Genomic DNA, 13,610 nt, shown 5'->3' on the forward strand with positions numbered 1-13,610 from the left:
TCTCTCTCTCTCTCTCTCTCTCTGTGTCTGTCTGTCTGTCTCTGTCTCTCTCTCTCTCTCTCTCTGTGTCTGTGTCTGTGTCTGTCTGTCTCTCTCTCTCTCTGTGTGTGTCTGTGTCTGTCTGTCTGTCTGTCTGTCTGTCTCTCTCTCTGTGTATGTGTCTGTCTGTCTCTGTGTGTGTGTGTGTGTGTGTATGTCTCTCTCTCTCTCTCTGTGTGTGTGTGTGTGTGTGTATCTTGCTCTCTCTTCCCCTCTCCTGCTCCCTCTCAGTCCCTCCCTCCTTCCCTCTCAGTCATCACCTCTTCCTCTCTCTCTCTTTTCCTCTCCCCTCTCTCCCCCTTTCCCTCTATCCTTTCCTTCCTGTCTTTTTCTCTATCTCCCCCCTCCTCCTCTCCCTCCCTCCCTCTTCCTCCCTCTCTCTATCTCTATCTTTCTCACACACATACTAAAATGAATAAGTGAATTTTTAAAAAGAGTTGAAAAAGATATACTGATGGAATCCCTGGGAAATCTCCACCTACTCTTATAAAATACTTGAACAAGTATCCCAGTAGCAATATGTCTCCTGGTTCCTAGCCTCTCCATCCCGCTCAACTCCTTGATCCTATGCCTATAACCGCAACAGGTCAGGGAGTGAACTTGTGGGTTTGTTTCCCGTGTCTCCTATTTGTAACCAAAAATAAGTCTTTGCTACTCAGTTGCTTTGTTACCAGATTCCCAATTCCTAAAGAAGAAAACGATATGTTCTTCTGGGCCAACACAGCTAACTGGGCATTCAGAAAAGCATGCACTCTCTAAGCTAGATGAAAGAGTACCCGGATTCTCACCCTCTCGTCTAAAATGATAACACTTAGGAGGATTTGTTGGGTGACCTATGTAGCTTCCGAATCATTATCAATTTGTTACTATTCAAGTTTTAAATATTCAGATACCTGCAAGTTCAATTTTCATAAGCTTTAGTCACTCGATTTTTTTCCCTTTGTTTTAAAACCAAGTGTCATCCTTTAGTCCAGGTTAGACTAAAGCCCAATATATATCCCAAGTATAGTGTCTTTTATGTATATTTTAAATAGCTGTCCCTAATGGAATAATGAAACAAACCATATCTCACTCATTTTCCTGGTCTTAAATCATACTTAAAAGTTTCCCCTCTTCCCAAAGTCATTTTTTATATTATTTCTAGTCTTCATACTGATGCTTGGCTTTAATCCGTGGGCGTTTGTGTCATGAGGCTCCTCTTTTGTTCTTTCCACATTGTCATACAGAAAGTGTAACAGTTAGTATTGGCTGTCAGTCAGACGGGGTCTAGAATCAAGGAGAGTTGTGCCTCTGGGCACAGCTGGGAGAGGTTATCTAGTTAGGATGGCTGTTGGCAGCATCCTTGAGTGGGCTGGGACCCTAGACTATGGAACAATGAGAAAGTCAGCTAAGACCCACCATCCATCTCTCTCTACTGCGTGGCTGTGGGCGCAACGTGGCCAGATGAGTTAGTTCAGTTCAGGCCACCATGACTTCTGCTGAACTGCGAATGCAAACAAACCCCTCCCAGCTTCTGTTGCTTGCCAGGGGACATCTTACAGGAACTGAGGAGGCAGCTAAGGCTCCGGGTGGGGGAGGGGATGTTAACTCTCCCTCTGTAGCACATGTGCTCGGTGGCCAGGCCAAACCCCTTCTGACACAAAGTTCACAGAAACTTTCCAATACTCATCCAGGATAAACACACGGAAGAGAGAAGGGGTGCAATATAAAGAGCAAGTGCCAAAGAAGAGGAAGTTGGATGTCTCAAATGTTGTGGGGTATTTGTTTATTTATTTGTGGTTGATTTTGTCTTTTATTCTGAAAGCCAAAAGACCCAGAAGTGGGGTGAATGGGAACAATAAAATCTTTGGCCTTTCTCTCTCTCCAGCCTTCACCCACAGATAAATGTCCTAGTTTATGCTTATTTATCTAAGTTAAAAAGTAAATGTAAAAGAAAAAAACATTACAGAGTGCAGTCTACAATGTAAATGGTATGCCAAGAATCCACTTAGATCCTTAGTGCTGGGTAACCAACATAGCAGGTCAAGGAGGCCTTGAGTGGAGCTAAGTTTTGAGAAAGAATGCTGATGTGCATTTGCCAGGTTAAAACACACGCAAATAATGTCCTATAAAGCAATATTTTGCAAGCATGGTTTTATATTTTCTTTTTATTTTAATACTAGTGATTATTGTTATTTATTATAAACTATAGTATTATATATAATATTGAATATTATCATTATTGTATATTTTGAGACAAAGTTCTGCTATGTAACCCTGGCTGGCCTGCAACTCACGATGTGAACCAGGCTGGCCCCAAGCTCACAGAGATCCACATGCCTTGGTCTCCTGTGGGTGGTGACGAGGGATGAATATTATAGTTTTCACTCAACATAAGCTCAAAAATGTAAGTAACATATGATGTCAGATATTATTCCCTGCTCAGCAGCAGATATTACATAAAACACAGGAATGCTGCCTGGGGCCAGCCCGGGGGGGGGGGGTTCTTCTTCCTCATCAGTTCTTCTTGAGGAAGCAGAGGGAGAAAAGCAGGGTAAGACTTGGTCCTACAAGATTCAGGGGTAAGAGGTTTCTTACGAGATATTTACGGTTGCACACACATGGTTGCTGTATAATAATAAACAGTTTACTTATCTAAGTCTAAGTTACCATGCTACTGTAGCTGACCTGCCTTCTGTGATCCTCTTTGGATCTGCAGAAACTGCAGTTTCTGGCACTTTAGCACCTCTTCCTCAAACAGCAAAAGATAAAGTAAATAGTCTTTGTACCATCTCAGCAGGAACTTCCCAGCTCTAACCTCCAATCTACTTACTAGTCAGAAGTCACAGGAAGAGAGAGAGACACTTAGAAAAGTGATTATAGCATTTATTACTAAGTTGTAAAAAGTTTCCTATGAAAGCTAAGTAAGGGGAAAGGCAGAAAGATCCTAAGCGGGGAAGGAGAAAAATTCCCTAAGGGGGCAAAAATTCTACTCAGGGAAAAGATTCTTCCAGGAGGGGAAAAGGGAAAATATTCTACTCCTTCTCTTTATCCTCAGTACTTATACATCTTTCAGAATGCATGATCATATGTTACAAAGTTCATCACAAGTTCACACAAAAAATCAAATCATAAATTGAGGATGTTTACATTATCTGGTTAAACATCCATCACCTGTCTCAGTACCACAGGTTCACCGAAGGTTTAAAATGATAACTAAGTTATTAGTGAAGTTTTGTATAGATTAAACCCAGTCAATATTTTATCTTCTGTCTTAGCACCTATAATTAATCGTTATTTCTATTTTTATGACCTTTGGTTAATTGCTTTACAACCTCTTGGAATATGCTCTGCGTAGGAGAACGTCTGGTTATTATCTAAGAGCAATTAACTGGTGACACTTGGGAGGCTGAAGAGTTCTTCTCATCAGAAAAGGACCTAATAGCAGCCCCACTATAAAAGAGCTGAATAATCACAGATATAATTTTAGGAATTCTTATAGGATCATCATTAAGACTTAAGTCATCTATTTGTCTATATAACATCACTACAAGACATCTTCAGAGGATCTGCAGAGATCTGCTCCAAAGGGGTGGGTTATTACTCAGTGATTGTTATATATGTTTAATAATAACAGGAAAAGCGTATTAATAGCAGGAATCTTTCATAAAATGAATTCCTTACAGCCTTGCTAAAAAAGAGTGAACCTGTCACAGATTATATAATAATCTGAAGCAGGCCATCTCAGGATGATTACCTGCTTGTTATTAGCTTGTCCCATGATGACTCCTGACAGAATGCCTGTCCTATCGGACACCCATGATTCTATAGTAATCCTGCTAGATCCAAGATAACAGGTAAGAAAAACCCAGGCATCCTTTTCTTTCTTTTGTACAGTTTTCCTTAACATTGATAATGTAAATATGTATTATATATAAAACATTAAGAATGGAATTTAAAGTATGTTTTATAGAAATAGTCTCACATGGCCTCTCACTGCTCACCCAGCTTCTCCTGGGAATTTAATGCCCCTTACCTCAACTTCTCTTTGTTGTGCAGTGATACCAGTCCTTCCTGTGTCAGGCCCTCCTGCTGAGATTCTTCTAGACTAGAACCTTCCACATGAGACAGACTGCCTTAGTCCTTGTCTTAGAGGTAGGCTGGCCTTAAGAAGCCAGAGGCAAGCAGATCTCTGAGTTTGAAGACAGCCTGATCTACAGAGTGAGTTCCCAGGACAGCCAGAGATGGCTACATGGAGAAACCCTGTCTTGAAAAAACAAAAGCAAACATAGAACAAACAAACAAACAAGAAGAAGAAAAAGAGAAGGAGAATTAAAAAAACAACCTCCGCCCCTATCGTGTGTGTTCCCTGCACATTTGTTATTGATTCTTCGATGTCCTTTGTTTTGTTTTGTTTGTCTACATATTTCAGGCTGGCATCAAACTTGTTCTATGTTACAGGCAGGCCTTGAACTTGACACCTTCCTGCTCCGGCCTGCTAGTTGCTAGGAATGCAGGCATTTGCCATGACATCTGGCCAACTTATTTACTTTTAATCTTTAATTTTTGTTATTTCTTTCTATGTTTGGCATGGTCTTCATACATAGTAAGAATTTATTCAATCAGTGATTACATTCCCGAGCCCCTTGGTGACCACTGATATTTTACATTCTTGCTTGTCATTGCCATGGGGTTTTCCCCCTTTCATTCCTGAAGGATCAGGACAAGACAGTTCAGTAAGCATCCCTAAGACTGCACCATCTGCTCATATTTTGCCCCAAGTCTTAAAACACAAATATGTCCCCTTAGGAGCTAAGGATGTGACACTATTTGGAGAGAGATCTTTACTGATGAGATTATTTGGGATGAGCTTGGGTCTTAAAAACCAGTGAGTAGTGTCCTTCTAAGAAAAGAAAAACCTTGGGGTCGAGCGAGCACGGGGTTGACTGGAGCCAGCAGGGGTACTAAAAGCCAATTCCCAACAACCAGATGAAGGCTCACAACTATCTGTACAACTACAGTGTGTACTCTTATACATAAAAATAAATAATAATAAAACTTTATTAAAAAAAGAAAGAAAAGAAAAACCATCAGGGGAGGAGACACTGAGCAGCACATGCCAGATGAGGGATGGGGGTTGGGGGGGGGGGAGTGCCAGGAGCCAATAGCCAGGAAGATGTTGAAGCTACCAGAGCCTGGGAAAGGCCTGGACAGATCCTGCACTGCAGGCTTTGTGGGGAAGTGCTGCAGACCAGCACCTTAATTCCCATTTCCAGGAAGCAGACTAAGTCTCCACTGGTTTAGCTCACCTGAGTTTGGGTAATATGTAACTATAACATGATTTATCTTCTGCTCCTGGGTCTTTAAAGGGTCCCAGTTGCTAGTCAACTGGAGTTGACTAGCCGGGCAGTGTGGCGCACGCCTTTAATCCCAGCACTTGGGAGGCAGAGCCAGGCTGATTTCTGAATTCGAGGCCAGCCTGGTCTACAGAATGAGTTCCGGGACAGTCAAGAATATACAGAGAAACCCTGTCTTGGAAAAAAAAAAAAGAATTGGATTTCTGGGAACAGGATAGAGTATAAAAGTGCCAGCTGAGGCAGGAAAGAAGGAGATTGGGCTAGCAGAGTGAGAAGAGAAGGCAGTTGGTGCAGAAGGTGTGGTTGGGAGACAGTTGAGCCAAGAGAAGCTGAGCTGAGCGGATCTGGGCCAGAGTGGTTGTTATCGGTTGGAGTGGCTACTCTTGGGAAAATGGTGAGAAGGGATTGTTTAAGAAGACTGTTAGGAAATTGAGGGAGAAAGGGTTGGGAGAAGTGTTGGACTGAAACTAGGGGACAGGCTGGAGGAGTTCAGAGAATTGGTTACTGTTCTAAAATAGCTAGCCATTTTATGGCTGTGCTAGGAAACCAGTACATCTTGGGAGCCTCCTGTATTAGACACATATTTTCCAGTGCTGATTTGAGTATCCCTTCTCAGGGTGTGTCCTATCCCTGCTCCCCAGATTGTCTTAAGTCTCTTTGCAGCCTGGGTGTCTTGCTAGATGAGAGAGGACATTTTTGGTTCTTTCCCTTTGTAAAAAAACCTCTGCTTTCCAAGTTGGGCTTTATTGGTTCAGCCTGCTTAGGCCCTCTGGGTTTCAAACCCAAGACAAAAGGCTGAGGTGCCTACTTAACATATCAAAGCGGCCACCAGGTTCTCTAGGCATCCCTTAGTCCCTGCCCGTTACAGTGCCTATGGGCTGGCAAATCCTGCCCCTGCCCTAAACTTCTCTAGCCTGGGGGCTGGGCTGCACTATTGTCCTCCCTCTCCTCACCTGGCTCAGGGTCGAAGCCACTCTGGACCTTCCTAGATGTCCCTGCCTCTAGCCATGCTTTCCCTTTCATCTACTGTAAACCTTCTCCTCCAGGGTAACTAGGAGTAGCCACCACCCCCCCCCATCTCTGCCTTTCTTTCCTTTTTTTCTGTCTTTTTTTTGTTTTTCCTTTCATTTTTCTCTTTTTCTTTTCTTTTCTTTTTTTATTTTTTAAATTCATCTGGTGCAGAAACCTGGGACCAGTCATGTCCTTTACCTTTTCATTTCCTTTTTATTTCTTTTATTTTTCAATTCAAGCCTGACTATTTCTTTCTCTGTTGTTTCTCCACCATTTTCTTTTCTTTTTGTTCTTTAATACTAGCAGAAGCACAAACCCCATTTTACTTATTACATTCTCTCTTATTTCCATACACATTTTCCAGCCTTGGTCAACATTAACCATTATGCCACCTGGCCTCTTTGTCTCTACTATGGATTCTGGATTCATTGCGTTCAAGTTCCCGGTCTGACTATTCTGATGTGCCCAGAGATCGTTGGTGACAACCTCATATTTCAGGGGCAACATTAGGCCTCTTCCTTTCTGTCTTGTCTGAAATGTACAGCTGTCCATGGCAATTAATTTTGTACCTGGTCTTCTGTCCAGCTGTGGCCCAATGCTTCAACCAAGTGCTTAGAATTTCTGAATGAGAAGGGACATGTTGGTCACCCAGAGAGAATCCTTATGGCCATTCCTGTCAGTCTATGGTTCATGTGCAATGTCTCCCGAATGTCAGGTCCAAAGGAAACTCCAGTTCCCCAAACTCCAAAAGGCAGTCCAAATATCCAGAACTGAGCTTCACAAGAGGGTTTCTAGGGGTTAGATAAAAGCCAGCTTTCCTCAGGGACTCTTGCCACTGGTTTCCCTCTACCTAAAGGGACATATAGGGTCACCTATGGCCTCCAGTCTCCTTCTATCACAAGTTCATTTCAAAGTCCCTGCTAGCATCTGTCCCTTCTCAGGTCCTCCCTACCCTACACGCCCTCCATCTCATAGACTCCCCCCTCCCTCATTCTTCTTAGAACCTGGCTATCAGGCTATCGTTGCCAACTTCTCTCCATCCATCCCCACCCCCTCCTGTTTCTCTCACTAGGTTTTCTCTATTCTCCGACGTCTGCTGTTCTTCCTTCCCTCCCAGACAGCCGTAGCCATGTCCAGTCTGGTGGCCATCTTCAGTCTGCTTTCTCTCTCTACTATGGAATCGTCCAGGTGCCTCTGATTGTTCTCCCCCGCCTCTCCCTCCCTCCCCACCCCACCCCCATCTACAATGAGAATTTTTCCCTTAAGCATGGAGTGGGCATGTCATCAGTTTATTTATTTTTGCACTTAGGAGTCTCTGTTGGCCGTAGCACCTTCATGGCTGGCTTTGCTAGTTTGTTCTCTCTGTCTGGCATTCTGTGCTTACAGCTCTTGGGTATGGAGTCTGAATAAATAGGGTGGGGCTCTGGCATCTGGATCCTTTGTTAAAACTCCCCTAATGGTCTCAACCCACAGCCCAGGACCCACTGCTCTAACCTGCCCTGCCCTTAGGGCTGTGGAAGGAAATGACTCAAGTAGCAGTCATGTCGTGTTTAGGGAGGGTGTTAAATCAATTTCCAGAGCAAGCCGGACACTCTGGGTCATAGCTCTGCTGCAACCCTGCCTCTTGCTGCCTCCTCTCCTGCAAACTGATTTCCTCCCATTCTTCATCTGAAAAAGATGTTTCGGTGTCCTCCAGGACACACACAGAGGACAGATGTCTTAGCCAAGAATTCTTGGGTTTTTACAGATTCGAGGAGAGCAAAGTTCTACAGAGACACTAAAAACTGGAAGTCTTTGAATTGATAGAAACATCTGGACAGGGTAATAAACACCCTTGAACTCGCTAGCCAACTACACTTTCTTCAGTGAGACTTTCTAAAAGAGATGGTGAAGATCTGCTCGCTTGCAATTCGCTTGCCCTTGGCCTGAGAAGAGCAGGGCTTGGCTGTGCCCTGGAGCACTGGGCTGGGCCACACCCACTGCTCTTTCCCAACTAGTGTAATGTTACAGGACTGTTTGTCCAGTGAGGCCCAACGGAGTCTGTCTTGGCCTTTGGGGCAGCCAGGACCTGATTCTAATCAAAGTTTCTTCCTCCTCCTTTACCAAAAAAAGACACTGAAAGTCCTCACAGGGATGAAAGAAAATTAAGCCAGAAACAAAGAATCATATTGAAATCCCTGGGCTATGAACGTGTAGCTGGGTGGGACAGGGGATATTTCCTTTCTGTGTGAGCAGCACTAGGGATCTCTTTTAAGGGGTGCCCATCCACCACACCATACCACAGATCCCTTCTAACAAGTAGAAGGAAAGCTTGCTGTTGCCATTGTGTCTTATCGGGTCCCAGTATTTACAAAGAGGAAAGCAGCCCAGAAAACCCAGTAGGTATGCCCTGACCTGACGTTCCTCTGCTCGGCGGTGCTCTCTTTCCAAACTCAGGACCCATGCCCAGTAATGAAGGGAGTGTCTGCCACCAGCCCTTCCTCTCCTGTAAACTCAGAAGGACAGAATATGCTGCACTAAGACCTCACACCCCCTTCCTCTCCTGTAAACTCAGAAGGACAGAATACGCTGCACTAAGGCCTCACACCCCCTTCCTCTCCTGTAAACTTAGAAGGACAGAATACGCTGCACTAAGGCCTCACACCCCCTTCCTCTCCTGTAAACTCAGAAGGACAGAATACGCTGCACTAAGGCCTCACACCCAGACTGGAGTTTGCCTTGTGGTGTTTTCCTTGGTTGAGACTTTGGTTGTGCCTCTGTTTTGAGACAGAGTCACAGGATCTCGTCATGTGTAGTTCAGGATCTGATCCTACTGCCTTCTGAATACATACACGGGGGTGTGTGCACATGCGTGCGTGCGCATACACACACACACACACACACACACAGAGAGAGAGAGAGAGAGAGAGAGAGAGAGAGAGAGACAGACAGACAGACAGACAGACAGACAGACAGAGACAGAGAGACAAAAACAGAGACACGGAGAGAGACACTATGAAAAATCTGTTGGCATAGAGAGAGGACCCTTTGGGGGAAGAAGCCTTCAGAGCCCACACACCCCTTCAACATATCCCCTGAGGACTCTCTGAGGAACCAATTCCCAGCACAAAGACTCTCGTGTCCTTCTCCCAGCCTTGAGTAAGCTAAACAAACCCAGGATAGTTTTACAACCTAGCTCAATTCGGCTGGCCTTCGGGCAAAGCTGTTTCCTACTGGAGCTTTGAGGAGTTGACCACCTGCTGAGCTTGCTTTGCACCTCAGTCCAGCTGAAACAAAGGATGGGGTCTGTGGGCTTCCCCTGTATAACACAGTGATGAAAATTGAACTTTGAGCTTTGATCAGAAACTTCTGTCTTGGCTTCATCCTTCTCTTGACCCCCTCCCCATCCTTTTTCACTTCCAGCCCCCTTTCAGGTAACCCAGTTAATCCACCCGGTCATAGCTGAAAGCTCTCTGTAGAGAACTTAGTTGTTCTCTTCAATTAGATCCCTCCAGTAACATTCAATACAAAGAGATCTGGTGTGAGAGCTTATCTATAATCCCAGCGGTAAGGAAACTGAGGCAAGTGGCCAGCCTGGGCTACATAAATATTGAGACCCTGATATTTTTAATCACAGTAAGAGAGGAACTAGGTGAGTCAGGATGTTGGTGCCGATTAGCAGTTACCATGGCTGCAACATTGGGTCCCTGGACTTTTAACTCAGTGGCCTTCACCCTCCCTAATGTACGGTCAATTTTTAAAAGATGCCAAGAGCATTGCCTTTGCCACTAGCACTTTGTGGGGACACATCTTCCAAGCTCAGACTACATTTAACAAGAGCAGGTCTCCTACAGATTGCCTGGCAAGTAGGAGTGCGTGCATTCGTGCATTTGGTCGGGCCTATTTGTTTTCCAAAGTTCCTCCTGAGGATTGGAAATTCCCGATAACATCTAATCTTTTTTACTGGCTCTAAAAACACTGCAGGTCTCCCATTGTCTCTGCTGTCACCAGTAAGTAAGATAAACTGGTTTGCATCAACACAGAAGGCTAAGCCCTTTCTTTGGCTCTGTCGGCTGGGGTGCATGGCAAACTTGTCTCCAAAGCAGAGCGAATCTCCAGTGGGGTGACCCCAGTATTCTGTGTTACACTTGTGCGCATGTCCGCAGCTCTTTGCTGTAGTTACAGGGTTCTAATTGTCCTTTCCGCGTGTCTCCATCCAATCGCTTTTCTCTGACCTCACCTTTGCTTCTGCTTAGTCGGGGCTCACTACCATATATTTAAGGGACCGGCGGGGGACACTGGCTTTGTGCTGTCCCCAGCAGCAGTTACCACTGCTCTTCCAGGAACCATAGGACTGTATTCCCAGCTTCCCTCCAGCTGGTGGCTTACACTGACCCTTGTAATAACCACAGAAGGCAAAAGCAAACAATCCAGGCGTGCGTGCTGGCCAGGACCAGCCAAGCCTTACCAGAGGATTGGGAAGGAGAAAGCCGTACTCCCCAGAAATGTGATATCTTCCCAAGGACAATGGTGCCAGCCGCTTCACGCTCTGACCTTCAGGCTCCATGTTTTCACTTGAGGTCTCTACGGGAGGAATGCCCAGGTTCAGGGAGCTCGCCCCGCTGGCTTCCGTGGTGGTTGTAGCTGTGCAGTGCTCCAGCAGGAGGGGAGAACCTTGCCCCCAGGCTGAACTCCAGGATGGCCACACATCTATTCTGAAAGAAAGCCAAGCAGTAAGTCAACAATGAAGATTAGGAATTAAAACACATAAGCAAACAAGCTGACTCCAAGAGAAGCCCCCACACCTTTTCCTTTCTCATTAGTAAAATATGAGAAAGTGGCTTTTAAATCCAGAGACAAATAGGAAGACTAGAAACTTGACTCAGCTGTGGCTATTCAGCTGTGACTGTTCAGATCCATACCCAACAGGAGTTTAGGTCCTAAGGGATTCTGACAGTGTATCAAAATTACTAAACCAGGAGTCAGTTTTATTGGCTTTTTATGTTTGAAAATGTATTTATCTACTGAAATTAAAATATAATTATACCATTCTTCCCTTTCCTCTCTTCAAACCCTCCCATGTTCTTTCTTTCCTTCCTTCTTTCCTTCCTTCCTTCCTTCTTTCCTTCCCCCCTTCCTTCCCTCTTTTCAAATTTATGGCCTTTTTCTTTGTAAATATACATGTATTGTTAGCATCAGAAACCATCTTATAATCAGCCTCTGAATCCAGCTATGATGTCATCCCTAGGTGACAAGGACCCGCTTGCGTCTGTTGCCATGGCAACCACCATATACTCCGGGCAGGCATGTGCCTCACCTGTGTGCATCACTCATTACTGGCACCTATGACAGACCGAATAAAAGACTGAGACCCTGACCCCTTGCCCCCTTTTTCCTCTTTCTCCTCTTCCTCGATTTCTCCCCCCTCCCCCCCATCGATCAAATAAAACCTCTTCACGTGAGACAGTGCTGCCCTGGCATGATCTGTCCAGAAACGAGCCGCCTTCTAACTAACACATATAAATATGTGAGTGCAGCCTTCACAGTCTGTTTAGTGTTGTTTGTATATATAGGATTTCAGAGCTGACAACTTGATATTTGTATACAAGGAAGTTACAGTAAAGAAATTGCCAATATGACCACTCTACAATATGGTGAAAGGGAAGGTCCTCCCCCTTCTCTACTTCTTTCTTTCTTTTTCTTTCTCTCTTTCTTCCTTTTATTTTAGATATGAGAGAGAAAATATCCAAAGGAATCTGGAAGAATTCAGAGCAGAGAAAGAAAAAAACAGACTGAACCTGGCCAGCAGACCGCACATAGCCAGAGCTGTCTGTGAGAGAGCAGAAATAACTGGAGATGGAGAGAAAACATCGTGAGCCCAGCAGAAGCAGAGCATGGTAAGATTAGCTGGGTTATAAGGATGAGCAGCTGGGGGAAGGGAAGCTCATGAGCTGGAGGGAGTGAGAGGAGGGGAGAAGGTGGGAAGGCCTGGGATGCTAGCATGCACTTTGAAATATGTAATGGATCCTTGTGATACTGAGGGAGCCTGGAGGCCAGCATGGGCTTTTGTATACTAACAGTAGTCACTTGTCCCTCTGCCAGAGGTAAGGGAAATGACTCCTTTTGGTAGAGGGAAGCCAGTTTCACAGGTTCCTGAGGAATCTTCCTATAGTCCAGGCTAAACTCATTTCTGGATCTTTGGACTGCCTTTGGGAGTTTGGGTTTGGAAATTGGAGTTTCCTTTGGACATGAAAATGTTAGATAGCCAAGTAGAAGGCTTTCCCCTCGAGAGAGCATGGCTCCTGCTCCAGAGTAAGCTTTTGAAAGTAGAGGTTGCCTTGGGCGTGGGGAGAGTCAAGAAGAAGGTTCCAACAGCATATTGGAAGCTCAGTTTGGAAGAGCAGTCCCAGGACCTGATTCAGTTCACAGGAGCACATAGCACTGAATACTGATTGAAATCTTTGATCACATTAAAAGAAGATTCATATATAATTTTTAAGGTTTTGGTGATTGAATTAATTTTTTTATGGAAAATAGATTTTTCATGCAATATATTCTGATTATGGTTTCCTGTCCCCAACTTCCCCACCCAAATCCATGCCCTTCCTTTCTCTTTTATTAGAAAACAGGCATCTAAAATAACAACAACAACAACAACAACAATAATAATAGTAATAAAGATAAGAGCAAACAAGTACAGTGGTCTACTGCATATTCCTTATGCCATCTTATGAAAGTATCCCTAAGAATACTTTAAGTGCTAAAAGTATCAGGTAAAACTGGTTTCTTGTCACCTAGACCAGACCTAAATTCCTAAGGTAAACTCATCTCTGGTCCAGCCATAAATTCCTATAGACCGTGGCTCTGAGCTTACAGGTAACGCCTGCCATTTAACTACTATCCCTCTACTTCTGTAAATGATGCTTGCTAGCCTGATTGCTGCAGTTCCCTTCTGTATGTGTCCCGGAATGAAAATGAGGATGTGACCCCTCTGGGGTATGGCTGAGGAGGTTTTTATTGTAGATATGAAAGAGAACAGAGCCAGGGGCATCTGGAAGGGTCCAGCCTGAACCATGAGAAGGTGGCAGGGAATGAGGGAGGAGGAGAAGAGAGGGACGAGAAGGCCAAGAGGACCAAGAGAGGAGCCTAGGAGCAAGAGCAAACAAACAAACAAAAATGGAGCACATGGCCAAAACAACAAGGTTTATAGAATCAGAAGCTGGGGAAAGGGGAGGGAAGCCCCCT

At 44.6% G+C, this 13,610-nt stretch overlaps 1 protein-coding gene and 1 long non-coding RNA gene across 13 annotated transcripts in view; one reads left to right on the plus strand and one right to left on the minus strand.

Annotated features, from left to right (window-relative positions):
- Positions 1–13,610, minus strand: part of Ido2 (indoleamine 2,3-dioxygenase 2) — a 95,056-nt gene that overhangs the window by 75,414 nt on the left and 6,032 nt on the right. For 6 of the 12 annotated variants that reach the window (XR_004109805.1, XR_004109806.1, XM_031339312.1 and 3 more), the window contains exons 1-2: positions 11,413–11,463; positions 10,834–11,080 (exon numbers count right to left, since the gene is read on the minus strand). Coding sequence is in view for 8 of the 12 variants with exons in the window: in XM_031339312.1 (XP_031195172.1) it covers positions 10,834–10,932 (99 nt within the window). In the remaining 4 variants the exon portion in view is untranslated. Of the gene's footprint in view, positions 1–4,054; positions 4,139–9,557; positions 9,638–10,833; positions 11,081–11,412; positions 11,464–13,610 lie in introns of those variants that run through there. The other 6 variants (XM_031339308.1, XM_031339309.1, XM_031339317.1 and 3 more) reach the window with 3 other exon arrangements.
- LOC116069033 lies at positions 10,567–13,035 on the plus strand. Its single transcript, XR_004109807.1, has 4 exons — positions 10,567–11,098; positions 11,559–11,892; positions 12,094–12,262; positions 12,988–13,035. It is a non-coding gene; the product is annotated as an uncharacterized LOC116069033 (long non-coding RNA).

Source organism: Mastomys coucha, unplaced genomic scaffold, assembly GCF_008632895.1.
Source record: "Mastomys coucha isolate ucsf_1 unplaced genomic scaffold, UCSF_Mcou_1 pScaffold22, whole genome shotgun sequence".
Lineage (NCBI taxonomy): Eukaryota > Metazoa > Chordata > Mammalia > Rodentia > Muridae > Mastomys > Mastomys coucha.